Source organism: Oreochromis aureus, linkage group 19 (genome assembly GCF_013358895.1).
Source record: "Oreochromis aureus strain Israel breed Guangdong linkage group 19, ZZ_aureus, whole genome shotgun sequence".
In the NCBI taxonomy this organism is placed as follows: Eukaryota; Metazoa; Chordata; class Actinopteri; order Cichliformes; family Cichlidae; genus Oreochromis; species Oreochromis aureus.
Genome location: NC_052960.1, coordinates 18,519,952 through 18,540,855, shown reverse-complemented (window position 1 = coordinate 18,540,855; position 20,904 = coordinate 18,519,952). Strand labels below are relative to the sequence as shown.

At 39.7% G+C, this 20,904-nt stretch overlaps 1 protein-coding gene and 1 long non-coding RNA gene across 3 annotated transcripts; one reads left to right on the top strand and one right to left on the bottom strand.

The window, feature by feature from the left end:
- Positions 1 to 577: 577 nt before the first annotated feature.
- Positions 578 to 9,020, bottom strand: LOC116334714 (14-3-3 protein beta/alpha-1-like). Of its 2 annotated transcripts, none has more exons than XM_031758226.2 (6): positions 8,870 to 9,020; positions 7,974 to 8,381; positions 4,007 to 4,130; positions 3,656 to 3,819; positions 3,457 to 3,552; positions 578 to 2,143 (listed from the first exon to the last, which is right to left on the bottom strand). In XM_031758226.2, the coding sequence occupies exons 2-6, from the start codon at positions 8,265 to 8,267 to the stop codon at positions 2,078 to 2,080; spliced, it is 744 nt and encodes a 247-aa protein (XP_031614086.1). In that variant the 5' UTR covers positions 8,268 to 8,381; positions 8,870 to 9,020; the 3' UTR covers positions 578 to 2,077. The 2 variants fall into 2 exon arrangements, with proteins under 2 accessions (XP_031614086.1, XP_031614087.1); XM_031758227.2 differs by having other exon boundaries at positions 8,880 to 8,993.
- A 9,736-nt stretch (positions 9,021 to 18,756) lies between these two features.
- Positions 18,757 to 19,606, top strand: LOC120434789. Its single transcript, XR_005609355.1, has 3 exons — positions 18,757 to 18,816; positions 19,253 to 19,353; positions 19,544 to 19,606. It is a non-coding gene; the product is annotated as an uncharacterized LOC120434789 (long non-coding RNA).
- The last annotated feature ends 1,298 nt before the right edge of the window (positions 19,607 to 20,904 follow it).

Sequence of the window (20,904 nt, the reverse complement as noted above, 5' to 3'; positions counted from 1 at the left end):
CTTCAAATCGGAGTATGAACAAAAGTACATACTGCTGCTTCCTTTAGGGGTCGCCACAGAAGATCTGCCTCCATCTCACTCGATCCTTAGCATCCTCTTCTGACATGCCAATCCTCTCTCCGTGTCCTCCATTACATCCACTATTCTAAGCTTCACACATCCAAACCATCTCAGCTTTTCCTCTTTGCCAATATGTTTTATGTTGTCATGTATTGCACTTAACTCACTGGGACAAAACATTTTCATTTCATTTCATTCAAATGTTTCATCTGTATTTTCCACCAGTGTTTGTTAAAGCATTTTACCTCAAGCTGTCCTAATATTGGGATCAATATTGCTAGCTTAAGTTTTATCACAGCAAAGGTAAAGACTTAACCCATATCAAATGTGGAAAATGTAAATTGTGAATACAAATTTAACGTCATAATTTACTGTTTGAGTTACGTCAAGTTTGCTTTTCATTGATTTAAACAAAACTCCCTGTAGGATTAAAGTACAGTTATAAACAAAAGGAAAAATGAGGAATTTTTAAGCACCAAGTTAAAAAATAAAAATAAAAAAAAGGCAAAGGCTGGACTTGGTTTATAAAATGTTTTATTTATGTTAACATAGCTGATACATACAGATTCAACAGACTGTTCAACAAGGCTTCTGGGGGTCTACAACTGAATGAATAGCAAAATAGTGGTCCAAATCTCTAGTGACAATCACTGGACAGACTAACAAATCACCCTTTGTAGGATGCGTACAAACTTGCATTAGAAATGGATAAACTTGACATTTGGACATTGTGTTACAGCAGCCATTTCCATGTCAGTCTGAAGATGCACAAGACCCAGAAGATCAAGGTGGCCTCTCTGCTGGAGGATGAGGAGGACTGACATTATAAATAAATCAGAATATAACAGACTGGAGTGTGGACATCTACTTCAACATCCACTTCTCAGTCTGGTTTTCCTTCTGTGACGTGAAATTTACAACGAGAGAAAATAAAGTCCAACTAGTTCCCAGTGGACATCAAGTATCAAGACAGTGATGCATTAAGAACATTACGGGAAACTCCTTCAAGCTTCATCACGGTGTATGAGCGATGAAAAAAAAAACAAGTTCACTGAAATTCAACCAGCTGTCCATTGGGGTCTAGTGAGTGGACGTCAGAGTCCTCGACATCCACAAGCTGGCTGCCTCTGAGCGCTGTTCTCTCTCGCCACACCAGAGAGGTTTAAAGGAAGTGATGCGCATTAACAACTTGACACACTTCCTGAACATCATAAGCGTGTCAACACCACAAGGTTTAAGAGACAAGCATGACTATTGTCCCTGAATATGATCACACAAGGCCCACCTTTACCCACTAGGTATACATGCTTCATCAGACCCAGGATAAAGTGAGGGTTTAACCAACCAACATGTAAATCGCACTGGATTTCCCTGCAGTATAAAATTTATACTTTAAGTTGAACCTCTGTTGCTGGGCGCCAGTTTAGCTCAGTGTGTTGAGCAGGCGACCACATGCTGCAAGTCTGAGAACGACTGGCCCGGGTTCGAGTCCGACCCACAGCCCTTTGCCGCATGTCTTCCCTTCTCTCTGCCCCCGCTTTCCTGTCCTTTCTTCACTGCGTCTATCAAAATTAAAGGCCAAAAAAATAAAAACTGCTGTGTAGAGACAGGTGTACTACAGTAAGATATACAAGGAAATTAGTATGTGTGTAATATTTGTTATTGGAACAAAATCCAACCATTTCCATTTTATGAAGTTTAGCTTTCCAGTTGTTTTGCCTCTAATTGAGGTAGGGAATCTGATATCATGTTGAGCTAGCAATCACGGAAAACTGCACACAAAGGGGATGGCTGAGATCACAAAGTAAAGGAATGGAGGGTTCTCTTTTGTGCCCAAATCAAGTGTGTGTTTTTGTCGTTTCTCCCCCCCATATATTATTACACAACCGTTTTCAGCAATGTTTTCATGGTAGAATGTTTAAGTGGAGCATTTTAAGGAATGAAGGATGTATAAAAAGTTGTTTTTTTTCCTTTTAGTTTTTTTGGAGTCAACCCCAGCAGCATGGGCTTGGGCTTCTTAGTTCGATGGCTTGGAGCCCTCTTCTCCCTCTCCCTCCTCAGTGGCATTGTCCGATGTCCATAACTATGGGAGAGAAAGTGTTTTAAGACAGGCAAACATCCAGATTCACTCGCAGATTATGATCTATTTAATGAAAATGTACCGTACACACTAAAAAACAGACACTGTTAAAATGCATTTTTAATTGATTGGCTGGGGTGGTGTCCAACACTTAACCGAACATGCAACCTGACAGTCTCAGCCATTTTCCCATGAAGGGATACAGTTTTGAAGAATGACATGTTTCTTTTAAGCCAATTAAAAGTAATCGTGACTTTATAACCGCAATGTCACACAACATGCATACGCCAAAGACAAGTCATGCTCTGGCCTTTGCTACATTGACTTGTCAAGTGACAGAAAGCCTTCTTCCCCTCAGCACACAGACTGGTTGGATAACCACAGGAAGTCTGTGCATGTGCAAAAATAGCTGATTCATGCTTATGCTTGCATCTTTCATCGAAAAGGATCTGTACACTGCAGATTTGTCACTCGGGATAAAGAGCAATGGTATTTAAATATTTGTGGCTAGGGATTGTTTTTTCCAAACAAACCTTAAAAAAAAAAAAAAGTTTAATTACAACACTCCTTGTCATACATTGGGATGGGACACTGGAAAAAAAAAATAAGGCAGGTGACCAAGCAAAGTTCAGTTGTATAGGTATCTCAATGCAAATTAACAGTCTGGGTTATCACTGAAACTGCAAATTGAGTGACAGCACTGCTTTAAGACATCCTTAATAGTCGTGATCATACTTTGTCAATTTTCTTTAAAGGAAACGTTTAAATGTCTAATTTTTGCAGGTTGTGTGTCTTTTCTTCAGATGTTTGTAACTTTTCCTAAAGAGATGTTTCTATATTTGTGTGGCCACCGATAAGTGTGTGCCTGAAGGATAAGAGTCTTTGTAAGAGTCAGTGCACACCATTCAATGGCAATATATGATATAGATCTTTAAGCGACATATGAGATGTCTCCTGTACAGGGAAGGAGGAGGGGGGGGAGGGGGGAATAAAATAAATAAAAACTACTACTACTGTAGTAGGAGGAGCTTAACCAGTGTTAAGCTGTTACCTTGCCTTAGTGTGACTTAGTGTTTAACACATCAGTGTTGTGGTTTATAAAGTGTTACTTCAGCACCAAAGTCACAAAGACCAACAACCACAGTGATACACAAAAAATGATTGCCTTCTTCTTGCTTGAAACTTGAATTACAAATTCAAAATACTGCCCAGCGATATTTTAGGTATGGCTGAACATCAGGTTCATGACACTGAAGCAACCATGATGCATTCAGTTCAGTGAAAACTGTTTTATGCCAAAAGAGTAAAGCACTCACTGTCAGGTTATCTCTGAGGAGCTGCATGATAAGAGTGCTGTCTTTGTAGGACTCCTCTTGTAGATTGTCGAGCTCTGCAATAGCATCATCAAATGCCTGCAAGTGCAAAGATAAACAGCAACACTTAGAACAGATCCATTTTCAGCTGTTTACAACTTAAGACCTCAATTAGTTGTCAGATTACTATTAAGGTCTGTACCTGTTTGGCCAATTCACAGGCTTTTTCTGGAGAGTTCAGGATCTCATAGAAGAAGACCGAGAAGTTAAGTGCCAAGCCCAAACGAATGGGATGTGTGGGTTCCATTTCAGCCTTGCTGATGTCAAATGCTTCCTGGTATGCTTGCTGTGAGCTTTCAATGGTATCTAAAGGAAAAAATAAAATCATTTGTATAATTATCAAGGTTCCCAAACAAATCCATCGAACAGAAATTGTTCAACTTAAAGACTACACTCCACTTTCAGCAGGAGGCAGAACTGTAAACTTAAATAAATGAAAACTTACAAACGCTAGTGTGAAAATAAAATAACTGTAGTACTGATGTTAACTCACTTGTTTTGTTCTCTCCACTGGCAACTTCAGCAAGGTATCTATAGTAGTCACCCTTCATCTTTAGATAGAAGACTTTGCTCTCTGAATTTGAAGCATTTTTAATTAGATGGTCATCCAGCAGTTTCTGTGAAGATAAATGTGAGATCAATTTCAAGTTTACAGACCAAATACTGAACAGCAAAACTTAAGTACGAATGTCATTTATTGAGCCCCAAGTTAAAAGGTATGAGGACCACAACATTCAACACCACTGGATGAGCGATGGTTCATCCAAGTGTCATGCTGGCCTACATCCATTAGAAAGCTCTCCTCCCTTTGCTCTTTACGAGTACATTCTGCATCCATCAGGAGTCAAGTGCATATGCTCACACTGTCATTTTGAAGGATCATTTTACTTTGTGGTAATTTCAGCTGAAGTTGCTCCAAATTGCACAGAACCAGGCCAGGCCTCTGGTGTGTCCCCAGCTGTCTTCTGCCCCAGATACTTACATTTTGTGCAAGGACTGTGCAGCATGGTTTCACGTCTTATTGCTGACACTGCCGTTATTACCATGTAAAATATCTGAGGAAATCTCTAACCTATAAGCAATGCCATGGCTGTTTCAAAATGGCAATGCTTATAGGCTAGAGATTTCCTCAGATATTTTACATGGTAATATGTTTTTACAATACTCCCATTACAATGGTCCATTCGCACGCCCCCCCAAATCCCCCCCATTTTAACACACACGCTAAAGACTAACAATGAGCATATTTGCCAGGATAACAAAGCAAACGAATTAAATCCACCTCATCTGAATTTAAACAGTTTAGATGATACCGTAACTATATCAGATGTAGTTTAGATATACAAATCAGGTGCCCAAAGTTTATTTCTTTTAATAAAAATAAATTTAAAAAAAATCTACATACAACCCACATTAACACAAGTTAACCATTTGTGTGGGCTATACATAACATACTGGGGTAACAGCAGAAACTACAAGCTGATCATTTCTCCACCTGTATGTGATGCCTAAACAAACTCCATCCTGACTATTGCTGAGAGGTATATTGGTTTAACGGTATAAAATTTTTGATTTTTTCATATGCCACAATCCCCACAGAAATTCCATGAGCAAAGTCTAGGGAAACATACAAGCTCTGGCTGCATTGCATCATTCCCATAATTACTACTTGAAACCACACAGTTCAGAAAAGACCCATACTTGCTCCATGTGCATACTCATTTAAATTTACAAAAAAAAAAAAAAACCAAATGCAGTCCATCTCTAGTTGGCAAGCTGAGAATCTGCCTGGAATTGAATAAAGTTTGCGAGAGAAGGGAATGTGAGCCCAGATGCTCAATGGCTAGTTTACAGCTACCTTCTCCTTTCTAATTACTTTTTATTTTTAAATAAAGCCAAAAGGTTTTTTTTTAACTTACTACTTGTCTAGAGCAATAAGCTTTGGTTGTAAAAACATGTCAAGCTTTAAAAACTGTACTTACAAACTACTTTTTGCAGTTTTGAGTAAATAACTAGTTACTTGAGACATAAATGACTCCTTTTTACCCTCCTTCATCTGCAACAAAGACCGATGTAGAAATTCTTACCTACCACATCTAGCCATTTTGCTTACATTTTACTTAAAACCTTAATTATTTTTAGCTTTTTAAACTGTTAGTTTTAAATTTGTATTTGCATATTTTTCCATTTACCAATTTCCTTGCTTTGTGTAAATATTGCATTTAGCTACTAGCTTCCATTTCCAAGTTAAATTACTATCAACTGTTGCGTTTCGGCCACCTAACAGCATTTTCCCCAACTTTGTGATGATTAAACTAGGCCAAGTCATTCATCTTTGAGTGGATATGCATAGAGGATTACTTTGGCTAATCTGTCGGTGAAACTCACATGGATTAACCGATTGAAAGTGCAGATTAACTGTTTGACTAAATGAAAAGCTTGATACTCTGTAGACAAACATCAATTTTACCTACAACTTCAGTTTTACAAATTTAAACCGTTTTCAAACAAACGGTCCAGACACCACTCTCCCGCCATTTACAAACACAAGCTCAGCTGAAACACACAAGTGCCAAGCATTCCTCTTTCATTGCATATTCTACACAATAGACAAGAGGAGTGCATTTCCCTTCAGAGCTTTCACACAAAGCTCTGATTTCAGTCACCAGTGCTCACACACACTCTCTCTCTCTCTCTCTCTCTCTCACACACACACACACACACACACACACACACACACACACACAGACTGTTGTTACATTTAATCCCAACTGTGCCAGTGCCTTCACATTTTTAATGGGAATTGATGTGCTTTCAGAGTATGGGCGGATCCCTTATCAATTCACTATTAGCTGCAGGGTGTTTCCTTTACTTTTAAAGGTTATAATCAGGCAAAATAACACAATGTGTCAAAGATGCCTACGCTGGAAATCAAGAGTTCTGCTGAAGGGTTTAATTTTTTTAGACTATGTACAATTTCGTGTTTAAAACTTTTCAATAGTCTGCATCTCCTCAGCTGACAAGCCTATAGTTGTGTCTTAAAGTTCTAAATGCACATGTGTAAAAACTGGAGCAGAGCATCTCCACACCTCTGCTGTCTGCACAGTGAAAAGTCTGGCACTTGTCACTGTGCAGGAAATCAAGTAAGGCGGCACATAAGCAGCTTACTCGTCTATTGCCGTCTTTGCTCTTCTTTGTGGCTGCATTACCAACTTGTGAGGCTTCTGCAGACAAGTTAAGGCATGAGCACTGACACGCCCTTCTCTGCTGACAGACCCTCAGTCAAGACTGAGTAGGGAGAAAGCTGAAAGCTGAGTCACTGCCATGCAAGCGCACATCCTCATGAACACGCATGGAAGATGGTGGAAAATGAATGCCTCCTGCTGCTTTGCAACACATTTGAAAAAGGCATCAGCTCAGGAAAATTATTTCAATCTTATAACTAAGGTTTCACTTTGACCCCTCTTATCCATTATCAAGGCCAGCTAGAAACAATGTAAAGGACCAATCTGTGATGTAGTACTGGGTTAAGCAGTAAAGCATACTCCAGCAATTCTGTAATGATAAGCCCTGAAATGCAGCAAGTAAAGTCTGAGAAGGTATTTAGTTGGACTGGTTTTAATAGGTGGACTTGCACAACAGAGGATGACATTTTCTTTGTCTGTTTGTTTTTTTAAACCAATCTATACAAGCTGGACTTAAGACAGGCATTTCTGCATGTATAAATGGCACCGATAACATTATAGACTACACTGACTATCATCTACAGCATACATTGAGTGCATTTCCTAGGTTAAGCCTTTACCCATTTAGACACACCTTTTTGGTGCAGCTAATCTGACCTTTCCTCAGTTACAGCACACCCTCACAAGTTTAAGCCCATTGTTTGAAATCCAGATTCCCAAAAGACAGGAACAGTGGGAGGACAACATAATACTTCCTTGTCCCCACTGGTTTTAGACTCCATATTTACAGGACAACTTACAGGAAAGAGCATTGACTAAACTGTTCAATATTTATAAAAAAGAAAAAAAAAAAATAAAAAAAAAAAAAATAATGCACACAAATTCATCAGCAAAATTAAAGTGTGTGTGCGTGTGTGTAATATTTAGATCTAAGGTAAAAAGTTAAGTCTATTTGCTTAATTAAGTGCATTCTTAAAAAAAAAAAAAAAAAAAAAAATCTGGTAGAAATCTCTCCTTACAATAAAATGCATCAAGCATTTGCCACTCCCCTCAAGAGCAAACGTAGATTCTAAAAAAAGAAACACTGCAGTTTTAGTCACCACTGACTGAAGTTGGTTACAATAATTATAATTTAGTCAGCAGTAAGACATTACAGCTTAGCTTCCAGAGTACATATTCCAAGACGGTGGTCTCCATCTCACATATAAGCAACATGGGCTATGCTGCGCGATTAAAAAAAAAATTTAAGTACAATTAAAAATATATATACTTTACCAAAACACATTTGCAGATTTCATCCAGTTCTGATTCCACTTTCTCGCGATATTCTTTGACCATCTGCTGCTTCTTTTCGCAACCCTCGGTCTTCAGTCCAATGCTGGATATCACCCTCCATGAGGACCGCCTCGCCCCAACCACGTTTTTGTAGGCGACGGACAGCAGGTTCCTCTCCTCGTTTGACAGCTCCTCTCCCATCTCTGTAACAGCCTTCATACATTCTGCCATGTCGTCGTAGCGCTCAGCCTGCTCTGCCAGCTTGGCTTTCTGGATAAGATCCGTTCTAGCCATAGTTTATATATTTATTGGAAGCGAGAAATGAGAAATCCCGGGAGGGTGACAGTCGAGGACTGTTACGCTTTAGAATGGCCGTAGGATGGGATGGACGGTGGCAATCCCCACAAGCTGCGAAAAGACGTTAACAATTAGTACGATGGGACATATCAATATGCAGCTGGAGGGCAAGATATCCCAAAGATAATCATGACGGGGCGTAAAAATGGTTTAAAATAGCACAATTTTTCCAAACTGAACGCGTTAAATCGCTTTAGCGTACAGAAAATTTCCTATCCAAAAGAATAAGTAACCTGTAGTGTTAACAGTAAAGAAACTTCATCTCGCTATACGGTTCTTTTAAAGCTGCGGTTTGCTGCGAGCATCGGAAGTAGGAGATCTACTGGCAAGCCCGTCTCACAATTGAACCCGCCACAAAGCTGTCTGCTGCACCTAGCTAGCGAGTTAGCAAAAGAACTAGCTGGCTACAACGGCCACTCCTTTCATTAAGAAAAAAATGTCACACTAGTTCCAGAAAAGCCTAAACGAACCCACAACGTGTCACTTAAGCAATCAACCAGTAACCGTATATTTGCCAGGAAAAATAAATAAATACTCACTGTTGCTGACCTAATGAAGTCTAAATTTGCTCCCCAAAATGCTCCGTTATGCGATACTGGCTAGAAAGGAGAAGAACGGCGGCGGCAGCAGCAAAAACCGAACTGAACTGCTAAAATAAAGGGGGGTGTGGGGGGAGAGTCATCTGAGTGTTGACTCTCCAATCAGAAGTCCGTCTCACATTTGATTGACAGGAATAGTAAGCGCTGTAAACCTGTGGCTGTTTAGCGCGGGGAAAAGAGGCGGACTTATGGTGGTAGTTTGGTTGAGCGGAACGCTGCAGAGACTGAGGCCCACGGGGTTTCCTCCAATGAGAGCAAGGGATGAAGACGTCATCGTATTGCCATGGTGATGCTTATCCAATCACGCCCTTGCCTTCCACAAGCTGTGGGCACTGTAGGCGGGTGTGGTTCTGGCTTTTTTTCATGGCTAGAAATGTGCCTTTTTAAGTGTTTTGGTTAGATATTTCATGGTTTCTTTCTTAATTTAAAGAAATCACTTGAAAACTTGAATCGATATCTGCACATTTTAATTACTGTGGCTAATTTCTGTGTTGAAATTTATCCAGCTGCTGGGCAGTAGCCTTATGTCTATCTATATGCAAAATTGCTGACAGGTTGAATGTTGATTGTTGCTTTACATTTAAAGAAGAAAAGCAGCAACAAAAAGTAGCTTTCATTGGTCACTGGAGGACTTATTTGGGTTTAAATCCAGTAGGCTTTAAATCCAGGCATAAGCATGTCAGTTAATCAAATAGCAATGCTGAATCCACTTTCACACATGAAGACAAGTCAGCAAACTTGTTTATTTTGATTTTTATTCTGCTTTTTTTTGCCTGGATTTAAGCGACTTCAACTGTCACCAGGATTGATTTAAATGATTTAAATATCATCTTTAAAACTACCAGTAATGCCCTCTAACAATGGAAGGGATTATCAGAATCAGAATCAGAAATACTTTATTAATCCCAAAGGAAATTATTCTGCAGCAACTAAATAAAGTTGTTGCTTTCACATGGTAAAAGAAAGTGATCAGCTATTGACTGAAGTAAATGAGATTACACTTTTATGACCACATTAATTATTATACAATAATACAAAGATACAGTGCAAAGGTGTCTTTGCTTTTGATGGCGAGGACAATGCAGAGTAGGCTGAGTGGGCTTACGTAATGTGTTGAAACCCTTGTGAGGCTCCTCTCATCTAAAACCTGTATGACAGCTGATAACAACAGATAACAGCTCTCTCTCTCTCTCTCTCTCTCTGTTTCCCTGACACCTAAAAGATGACTATGATCTGTAGGTTACCTGATACTCCTAATTTTTTTTATCTGGGCTGGGCTTGCAGTACAAATTGTCTATCAAAAATGACTTTCCTTACTTACTTTGTATCAGTTGATTTGATTTCTTGTATGTTTGACAAGCAGTAACATGTCAAAACGTCAGTTTCCCAATTGACCACTTGAGAACAGCTCCAAATTATAGTCAAAATCTCATGAATCTCCATTTTACAATGCCGAACTAAACAGCAAAATTAAAGGTGTTAGAAGCCTTCAACAAAAAATTTTCTTTTTTTTAATTAATTTCCAGCTTCTAGATAACTGAGCTTTTAAGCCAGGGTGAACTGTATGCCAGCAGTAACCCTTGTACTGCCCCCGCTCACCCCCACCCCCCAACAGGTTGCGGCAGATGACTGCCCCTCCCTGATCCTGGTTCTGCCAGAGGTTTCATTCTGTTAAATAGGAGTTTTTCCTACTCACTGTCACCAAGTGGGGGTCTGGTTGTTGAGGTTTTATCTGTATTATTGGAGGGTCTTTACCTTTTAATATAATGTGCCTTGGAGTGCCTGTTGTTGTGATTTGACGGTATAGGAATAAAATTAAAATTGGTAGCCTGTTGCATCACCGACAGGGGCTTCAAGAAAACAGTGTACTGCTTTGCACTGGGTCATTTAAACTTTGAGAACCCCCAGGGTTTAAAGTTTTCCATTGTTAAGCAATTGGGTGTTTTGAATGAAAGTCTGGTAACATTGTTTATTTGTTCTGATAAAAGACACTAATTAAATCCCCTCTATTGGCCAAATATTTGGGATTTTCCTCACCACACCTACTGCACTGATGCACCTTATTCAACAAGATAGTTATGTAACCCTGCACAGGTCTACCCTTTCATCCAAGTATGGTCACATCTTGCTTTAAAAAATGTTTTACATATAGTCTGTGATCCTTAGTCATATATATGAGTGGGATAATGTAGATGCTTTAGCTACCACTCCTAACAGACCTAAAGCAAGCTAACGGGGCCTTTTAATCCAAGACATAACTGGAAAAGGTCAGAACAACAATTGAGCAACAGACACTTTCTTTCAGAATCTTAGTTTCTGATAAAGCCAGCTTTTAGAGGTCTTGTTTATAGAGTCATAGGCGATTAAAGGAAGATTTAAAATCACGATTTATCACTCATAAAAACATAATGCACTATCTGGGATGTGTCACAGATAGCTGAATCTCTGAATATTTCAGGTCTAGATGTTATTACAGCTAATGTAAAATATCAACATATATGCAAACATAGTGAATATGATATTTAAACTCAAATTTATCCATATGTTCTTATTATATTTGAACTGTAATAACTGTTCATACTTTTTTTTTTGCATTTTCAGCATGCCTCACGGGGTAAATTTTAAAGTTTCTGGTTCTTATTAAAATCAAAAGCTTAAAAACAAAATAATTTGCACAAACATGCCTGCTGGGTGTGAACACGGGCTAAGCAAACAGATGGCCCTAGGATTTCAGTTTTAAATTTAGTCACTCACGCTCTTCAGCTAGTGCTTTACGATGGACATGACAGTAATTCTAGTTCTCCAAAATCACAGATTTTGGACAATCAGAGCTTTCTTTGCCCTTCATCTGTTCTCTTTAAACACAGCATGCGTGCTAAGGTAGCCTATTGGTAGAAAATGCACCCAATTAAGGTCAGCTAATCTGTTTTACTGTACAGGCCCGCTGTTCTTAGAACCATCAGCAGATGGGAAAGAAAAAGAAGAGCAAATGTCTTTCAAGATAAGCATGCTATGCGGATAAAAAATGTAAAACACATCTTTGGGTTGTATTAAGAGCTAAAGATGAGTTTGGGATATGTACTGATGGCTTTTGTCCTTCTCATTTGCGTGATAGAAAAGAGAAGGGCTTCTTTTAGGTTGCAGCATACCCTTCACACAGTGTCCTCGAGTTTCTTTTCCCTTTCCCACGTACTCTGCTTTCATAACGCTCAGTACCTGTTCTCCCTCCCAACCCTGTTTTCACTCACCCTGTGGTTCTTGACTGACTCAGCCTTTCCAGGGATGCCCAGCAGTCAAACATGCTCAGACACATACATATGCACTGACTAAAACAATCACACTGCTGGTTCATCACTCTTTGCTCACCAAGTATGCATGAGTTAAAATATTTATTAACTGTGTTTTCCCAAGCAGTCCAATCCATACATAGATGCACGCACATACAAAATGCTATAGTAACCACAGTCATGAATCTCTGACCTCAAAGCATTATCTCGCTACAGTGTGCCACAACCCCCCCCCTCCTTTTTTTTTAAGCCAGCTGTCTTCTGATTGGCTGCCTTTGGCTTGAACTGTGGAGATGGGCTGTGTGCATATCTGCCCTCATTGACATCATATAGAGGCAAGAGTGGAAATGAATTGCTTGAAACTGATCATTTAAATCACCAGGATTACTTGTACACATGCTCGCTTTGTTAATATGAGCACTCTGTCACATGACAGGAAACAAAAAGCCCAACTGGTCCCCTTTAAAGAAGATAAATATGGACCTTCAAACACGGCCCTGAATTAGAAAGTCCATATTTGATTTAACACTTGCACATTGCCTCTGTAGGTGACAAATAAGGTAGCTATGTTTGTCTTTAGAGATGCCATCGTTAGATGAAGTGTCTCTTGTTCACAATAGACCAGATGCTATAAAAAGCACTGGTTAAAAGGTTGGGAATTCCCATAGCTTCAGCTCTAGTTTTGAGCTGCCTCTACCCTGCAGTGTGGCGGCTTCTCTTGCTCAGGTTCCATTTCCTGTTGCTATATCCGATATAATGAGCAGCCACAATGTGAAGTTAGAAAAACATATGCCCAGATACTGTAGTGGAAGAGAAATGTTTCATCACTCTAAAACCTGGCCCAAAAACTGAGACTTAACCCAACCCTTATACTAGACCTCAGCTTCAATTATCTTCAGAAAACAAGTAATATATTCAAGGTGCTGTGAGTGCGACTTAACTACAAGGCTAATATGTCACTTCTGCAATTTTTAAATCTAATCAAGTCTTTTTAGTCCAAACAGGCTTTTAGTGTAGTGAATCCCCGATAAGGTTTTAGCTTAGATTTAGAGCTGACTGTTGCTATGCGATGACAGGATATAGCACCTGAGCAGCCGTGTTCACACCAAGCTGTGTGAGTCAAGAAATAGTATGACACCTCCTGTTGATTATTTCTTGAAACGGTGGTCAAAGTTCATCTTTGATCTGTGATCTGTGTCATTCACGCAAGAGATTATGATTCAAATCCCACAGAGACACTTATTTTCCTCAGACTTCTTTTCCTCTCAAAACCTTATGTGATGCAGGAAAAAATCATCCCTCCAAGTGAAATATATACAAAGTTGTGCTGACTGTTATGAAAAAGAGGATAACTGGTGTCTTGACCTTGACTAGCAGCCAAAGGGAATCCAAGCCCAGATTTCAGAATGAGATCATAGCGCTCCCAGTCTGCAGTGCTTCCTAAGCACAAAGACCTTCCCCGGACATACTGAAGTAAAAAATGCAATTTTTGATTTTGAATTCAGGCTGACTTTGTTTGATATCACACAGAATTGTCAACTCAGTCTGGCACTCAGCTTGACAACAACATTGATACTGTCCATGGCGCTGATTGGCTAATTGTCAGTCCTCCCACAGCACTTATTGGACAGATTGTATTTTTAAATTGAGAACCTGTAATTTCACATCAGAATGCCCAGTCAGTCAGTCAGCGTATTCAGCAGAGTAGATGGACTGAAAAGGGAAGAATTTCACACACTGGGCCATCTAACTAATACATTCATTGAATTTTGTAGATTCCCTTTTACACTGTATTAAAGAGGAAGTCGGAAGGGGTAGCATGAAGCCAGCAAAACATTTTAAATACCCTTCCCCATAAAGATTAAAGCTGGTGTAATTCAACCGTGCTGTAGCATAGATTGTGTGGAGGAAGCAAATGGTGTTACACAACAAGCGGGCTTCCAAATACTCCCACCCAGGGTGCTACAGTACCGAAGACTCAGCCAAATGAAACAGAGATAAGAGTAGGCTGAAGTGCTCCTCTTTCTCTCCCAGTTGCCATCTGTCTCTTTTTCATTGTTTCATCTTCATGGGCTCTTTTTCATCCGTTTATTTTTGCTTTGTTGCTGCATGGAAAGTTGGAAACACGCACATGGTATTAACAATTAGCGCAAACATCTCCTTATCTGTGTAAAAAGCATTGTTGCTCTGTATTTGCAAGGTACACACCCAACTACCAACACCCTGCATGCATATTCTTAGGAGAGGAGACAGAAGGGCTGATGGGCTTCTGTGTCGACTTGCTGAGTTGAAACGTGACCAACTCTGCACAGGAATGCAGCCAAGAGTGAAAGCAGAGGAGAGAGTGAATGCTTTCTCCCAGGAAGTGCGATTACGAGGACGCGTGTCTCCTTAGGGGAGAGGCGTTGGTGTCCTAGTAGGAGTGTATTTTTCAGTTATACCACAAACCAAAGCCTCTGCATGAAAGTATTTTCTGTACACATCCACCTTCTGTTTAATCCTTGGAACGATATGCTTCCTGTATAAGCGTATTATTCGTTTGGATGCATTGGATGTGTCATTCTGGGAATTTTTGTCAAGCATGCCAATCACATCCTGCTTGAATCTTGCTAGAGATTTGTAGTTCAACACAATAAGCATCAAGTCTGTATTCTTGTGATTGTTAAACCGCTTTTATGCAGTTAAAGGATTGATAGAAAACTGTCATTAAAAGAAAAAGTAAAAATAAGCTGTTCTGTATTTGCTCATCAAAAATGTTGAGCAGAAATGTTAGGTATGCATAATTAATGTTATGAAAGTAAATTTTTAAACGCATTCAAAGTTCAAGAAATACACTTGCACAGACATCAAACAGGCCTTTTTCTTCTTCGTCTGTAATGAACTAAAATGGAAACTTACTAAAGCTGGTTTGATTCTGGCCACTCCCTGTGGTTTACCCAAAGGTGAGATGAGTGGCCCGCTGCTGTGTGCCCCAGGCATGAATTGTAAAGTGTGACAGAGTCTGTATCCTATGCAGCCACAATGCGACTGAGGATGAATATTATTGTTTGTTTGTGGCAAACACTATAGCAAAACTTTGACCAAGAGACAAATGCAAAATGCAGAAGCATGCACATTCTTCTTTTTTTTCTCTTGAGTTTTTTTTATGAGTCATCAGAGGGCACCGCACAACCACAGGGACAGTAAGCAAACAGACACTGCCCAGACTGTGCCACAACATGCCTGCAGAGAAAGCTGCTGCTGAATCAAACGGAAGTAACGGGGATGACAAGGTTTGAGAAAACATTGAAAAATACTTGTTTGTTATTTGCTTTGGTAATTGATTAAAGTAGATGATCATGATGACCACTTTTTGATTAGAATGATTCCCTTTTCAATTCTGCAGGTGAAAAAAAGGTTTACTAAAATGCACAACCACATGTAAGAAACATAAACAGTGATGGAGCAATACTGGAAGAGCATCTGGGAGAAGGATGCAGCTCATAACAGCAATTCTCAGTGGATAGTGGATCTAAGTGCAGACCACAGCAACCTCCCTGAACAGGATCCAGTAACCATCATAGTGGCAGACGTCCAAGAAAGGGTCTCCAGTATGAAGAGTTGGTCAGCGTCCCTCTTTGCTGCCTTGATCTTCTTCTCTAGTCTCCTTCTTCATGGAGGGTACTGCTCCTTGTGAGTGTTCATCTTGTAGCCAAATATCTCAGTGATCACTCCTGCCATGGTGCTGCAGGGTGCTTCACGTAGTCTTGGTAATTGGCCACGGAGGGTCCAGCTTTCCAGCTTAGCCATGATCCTGTCTCTCTCAGGTCAGCTGCTTGTGCACTCAACTTCAGCGCAACAGTTGTACTTAGATCTGGACAGCAGGTCCAAATGTTTAGGCAATAACTAGGCATACCTTGGCATGGTTGCTGAATCTGTGAACTAATTTGGTATGTTTACAGTTGACATTATAGGCATGGCGTCACAAGATGATGTAATTATCATGATGTGGGCAAAGAATTCAGAAATGGGTTTTCTCCAACACACTTCATCATCTTTATAACCTGTGACACAACACAAAATTTCAATAACCTACGAAAAATAAAATCAGGAAATCAACTACTCAAAACAAGAAGAAAAAAAGAAAAACAACAACATGCAGAAAAGGAGTTGTATCAAGTATAGGACGTGATGTGCAGTTCACAGACCTCTTCAGCAGTAGTAGGGCAATAGTTTGCAGCAATTTTGAATGGTATCTTTAGGCACTTTAGTACTAGCAACTGTCCACACAATTTGTTCACATCTGTTTAGTTGAATCTATTAAAAAAACCAAAGACAACACAGTTTGGGAGGCACAACTCTTTATTTTTCCACCAACAAGGTGATTCCCAAAGAGCTACTTGCTGAAAACTGGGGAAACGAGACAAGAGGACAAGAGAAGAACGTGGCAGGCTTAAAACACTAGCTACATCAGATGAACAGTAACAGAAAGTCATGTCCCTAAGAAATGGGCATAAAATACAACAAAGACTTTACACAGGGCCCCAGATAGGCATGTGGGCCTTCAGTTGATCCATGTACTGGTCACTGAATCCTCACAGACATATTCCAGTGGAAGGGTAGATATCAAGAGGCCATTCTTAATTAAGGGAAAAAGGGAGAAAATGCCAGTCAAGCTTGGTCTTCTACCAGAGGCCTGGGAGTTTGATAGTTCTGCGCAGTATCTTAGCTGTTCCTAGGTCTGCACTCGTCTGGACAGAGACCTCTGATGTTGAATCTGCTGAAGCCACTGTTACAGTTTTCAGGGTTACATCTCCAAAAGCTCTTCTTACCCCTCAAACCTCTGTGGACTTTACCTTTCACATCAGATCCAGCTGTTCCTTTAGCCCCTACTGCTTCGCTGCTCATGGTCCTTCTTTCTGAAGTTGCTTTGTCTGCTTTATCCATCACAATTGCAGTTTTCTGTCAACCGCTGCATCTGGTTGGTTGGACAGCAGCTGCTTGTATGTCTGAACCTCAAAAATCCCACAGGACCTTTGCCCTGCCGTTGTCAATCACCTTTGTCAGTGGAGTTGGGGCCCTTAGTCCACATGTTGTACAGATGTTCCTGTACACTATCCCAGCACTCAGTTGTACCTCTCAGAGTATGCAGTCCATGCTTGCATCTTACATCTTGCTACTAACTGCTGGAATGTCTTCAGGGCACCTTTGCACAGTCTGAAACTATGTATAATTCTTTAAAGCATTTGTTTTGTGGTACTGGATCATAATTCTGGTGGTGTCCTGATATTCTCTGAAAGTATACATTTCTATAAATGTGTATATTTTAGCCACAAGCATGAGAGCTTTCAGTGGAGCAGTTATTCTTTCAATGACAAAAGAACACATGGCTGTAACCTCTTTTTGTGGTATACATAACAAAAATTCAGTGTGGCTGGTGTGAAAGCCAGTGAGCTTATAAGAGACACATACGCACAGTCCAGTGCTTCATCACCAAATTAGTATGGACCACATGAAATGGTTTGGGGGCTTGCTGTTAATTATTAAGTGGCTGAGTCAGGTCCAGAGCCTTGCAGGAAAACAGCAGCAGAAAAGGTTACAGGGAGCATGGCATGGGGCTCATTTCTAATGAATTTAAAAACTCCCTACAATCGTTTGAAGCTGATATTGTCTATTGTTGTGTGATGCAAATGGTCTGTCACGCTTAACCATTGCACACACCCACGTGCTGACAAAGCCATTTGCAGGAGATTACAGCTTGCACCTCCTGCAAAACAGAACAGGCTATCATGAGTTTTCATCCCATTCTCCTCCTCCTCCCTTCTTCCCATTCCCACCTCCTCCCTTTGCTGATTTTTCTGACAGTGCACTCTGTCTTTTCTGGGTTGCCTCTGCATGCCTCTGAGGCACAGATTATTGAGATAAACTTAGCAACAGCTAGCCGGGTCAGCCTGCAGACCCTGATAGAGAGAATGAAGAAGAGCAAGTAAGGGATACAGTTTTACTGCTTGAGCCTAAATATGTGAAACAGAGCAGGTTAAACAGGTCACTGTGCAACACTGCTGTGCAATCAACACTGCAATTGTAACTAGGCACTCATACTATAGTTCTCATGGCTTATTTAGCATTATACCAGGATGCTAAAGAAGAGATAAAGGGAATAAAGAAAAACATATATAAACAAGGACAAGTTAGTCATTCAAGGGCATTACTTTTTATTTTTTTTACTTGATATAAATACTAGAGACATGAGAATAGATCCTTTACTGTTCATGGTCTTAAAGTCAGCAGTGGACAGCTTTTTGTCTGAGACTATTTCTTGGATAGGTGCAGTAAATTTTCTTATAAATTCCAGGAAGTTACTGTGAATGAGCAGGAAATAGTCTGCCTCATAACCACTGATACAATATAATGTTTTTACTTGACAGATTGTGTACTATAGAAGTAATGATACGGTCATTTATGAGTTTATGTTATCGCTTTATGTTATCTTTAGACTGATGCAGACCCAAAGGGAACCTCTGAGGCTGCCGTGCGAAACCATCATGAATGTGTCAAAATCTGGACTTCCTCTAATGTCACACCAGAGTAAAAATATGACTTCAGCCTCTTTACGATTAGGTAAAATAGGTATTTCCTAGATTATTGCACAAAAATGTTTTTGGTGACTGATTGCAAATAGTTATAGCAAGAACTTTTGATAGAGTTTTGATAGAGTGAAAACTGTCCAGTGGTGCTAATATGCTCACACTGATGCTCTGCTGCTTCAACATCGTGGCTTGTCATTAAACGCGATTTTGTGGCAGAATGAAGACAAAGAGGTCATTTCGTGACAAAAATCACTGATGAACACTTAAAACAATTTAACTGAAGTATAGCAAAAGTGCAAACCGTTCTGAAGATGCGGGGGGATGATCTGAGTTGGGGCTTGTATGCTTATTTTTATGTTTATTTGTTTTTATTTGTTCTCTAAATAGCGTTAGAAATTAGCTAAATCACTAGCTATTATTAGCTAATTTTAGCTTTCTGTGCAACTGGTCTGCTTGTTTGTTTACAGTACAGCTCCACATCCAGGTGAGAGCTAGTCAAAAGGATGCTAACCGTCTATGTCCAGCAGCAGTTTGTATTCAGCAAAAAGAAAGAGTGAAAAATAAACAGGTAAGAGTGGACATGTATGACAAGGGAGTGTAGCTTCTGTTTTGCCCATAGTCACAGATGATGATTTCAGATAACTAAGCAGTGTGTTATACTGATATCAGATATGGATTCCCAACTTGTTTTTATAATAATGTTAATCAAATGATATTATTATGTTATGTGTTTTAATGTGTTTGTGTGTGATTGTCAGTGGAAAGAAGAAGGGGAGGACAGAACGATTGTACAAGAGCAGGAACAACCAGGTGAGTAAACTGGCAGATAATGAAGTTAGCTGGAAAAGCAATAAATATTTTTCACCCAAAAATTGTAAAAAAAAAAAAAAAAATTATGTTTTATTAGCACAGCCTTTCTGTGCTTAGTCTGCACAATAAAGGGAGGATTTGTGTGACTTTGTGTGAAAGGCTCCACCCTAAAACTGGTAAAAAAAAAAAAAAAAAAAAAAAAATATATATATATATATATATAAAATCTACGATTATTCATTCTGAATTATTCTTGGACACAATAGGTCGTCTACCAATTTAAATTGCTTTTGAAGGTAACATTACAGTATGTACCCAACTGAAATGAGGTTTGCAAATGTGAAAACAGTTGAGCACCAGTGGCATATTCCTTTAATATTAATTGGAAAGCACTGTATGCATGACATCATGACTGGGAGCTCAGCACTCCTAAATCTCTGAACTAGACTCTCCCCTGGATTCAGTGTAATAAATCTTGAGATCAGCCTATCCAGGGTGCACCCTGCCACTCACCCTAAGACAGCTGGGATAGGCTCCAGCCCCCCACGACCCTAAATTGGATAAGCGTAAGAGAATGGATGGATGGATAATCTTATGATATTGAGGCGACTGAAACCAGTTAGATGCCTAAATTATGACTTGTAGTAAATGAAGTTTTACTCACTTCATAACAACTGTAGCTGTTTTCAGCTGCTCCCTTGCAAGACTATAGCAGGCAGCGCCATGTTTGGTTTGAGTTTTCCACCAGATTCCCCCAAAGGGGATTTTTATATCCAGCTGGAATTGAACCAGCAACTTTTGGCTTGCCAAGTTAATGTGAAGGCTTCACTATTCTTCCATGTTTTTTGCTGCTGGTACCATTTGGTCCATTTTTCATCAAATTATCAGCCGGCTGTACAGTAAAGATGTCCAAGAGGTTTGTGCTTCAGGCTACTTTACACGTTATGGCTACATCTTGCTTCGCAAGCTTGCTAGGTTTAGCTGATAGTTTAGCACGCTGCACTCTGAATCAAATATGATCACTTCAGGCTCTAAAAAAACCAACATAGGCAGCCATTAAAAAGCTGTTGAGGTTTCAAAATGCAAAGTAAAAAAGACAGTGAATGACATCACAGGGACTCTACCCATCTTTTATGTACAGTTTGTGAGCCATGTTTGGCCTTTCCCTGTTTTTTTGCCAAACTAATGCTCATTAAACTTTGCAAACAAAGATGAAATTGGTATTAATCATCTCATCTAACTATTATTATTTTAAGTATTTTTATTTCTCAGTCTGTACTTTTATTTCCATCCAAGGGTCAACTCTCTT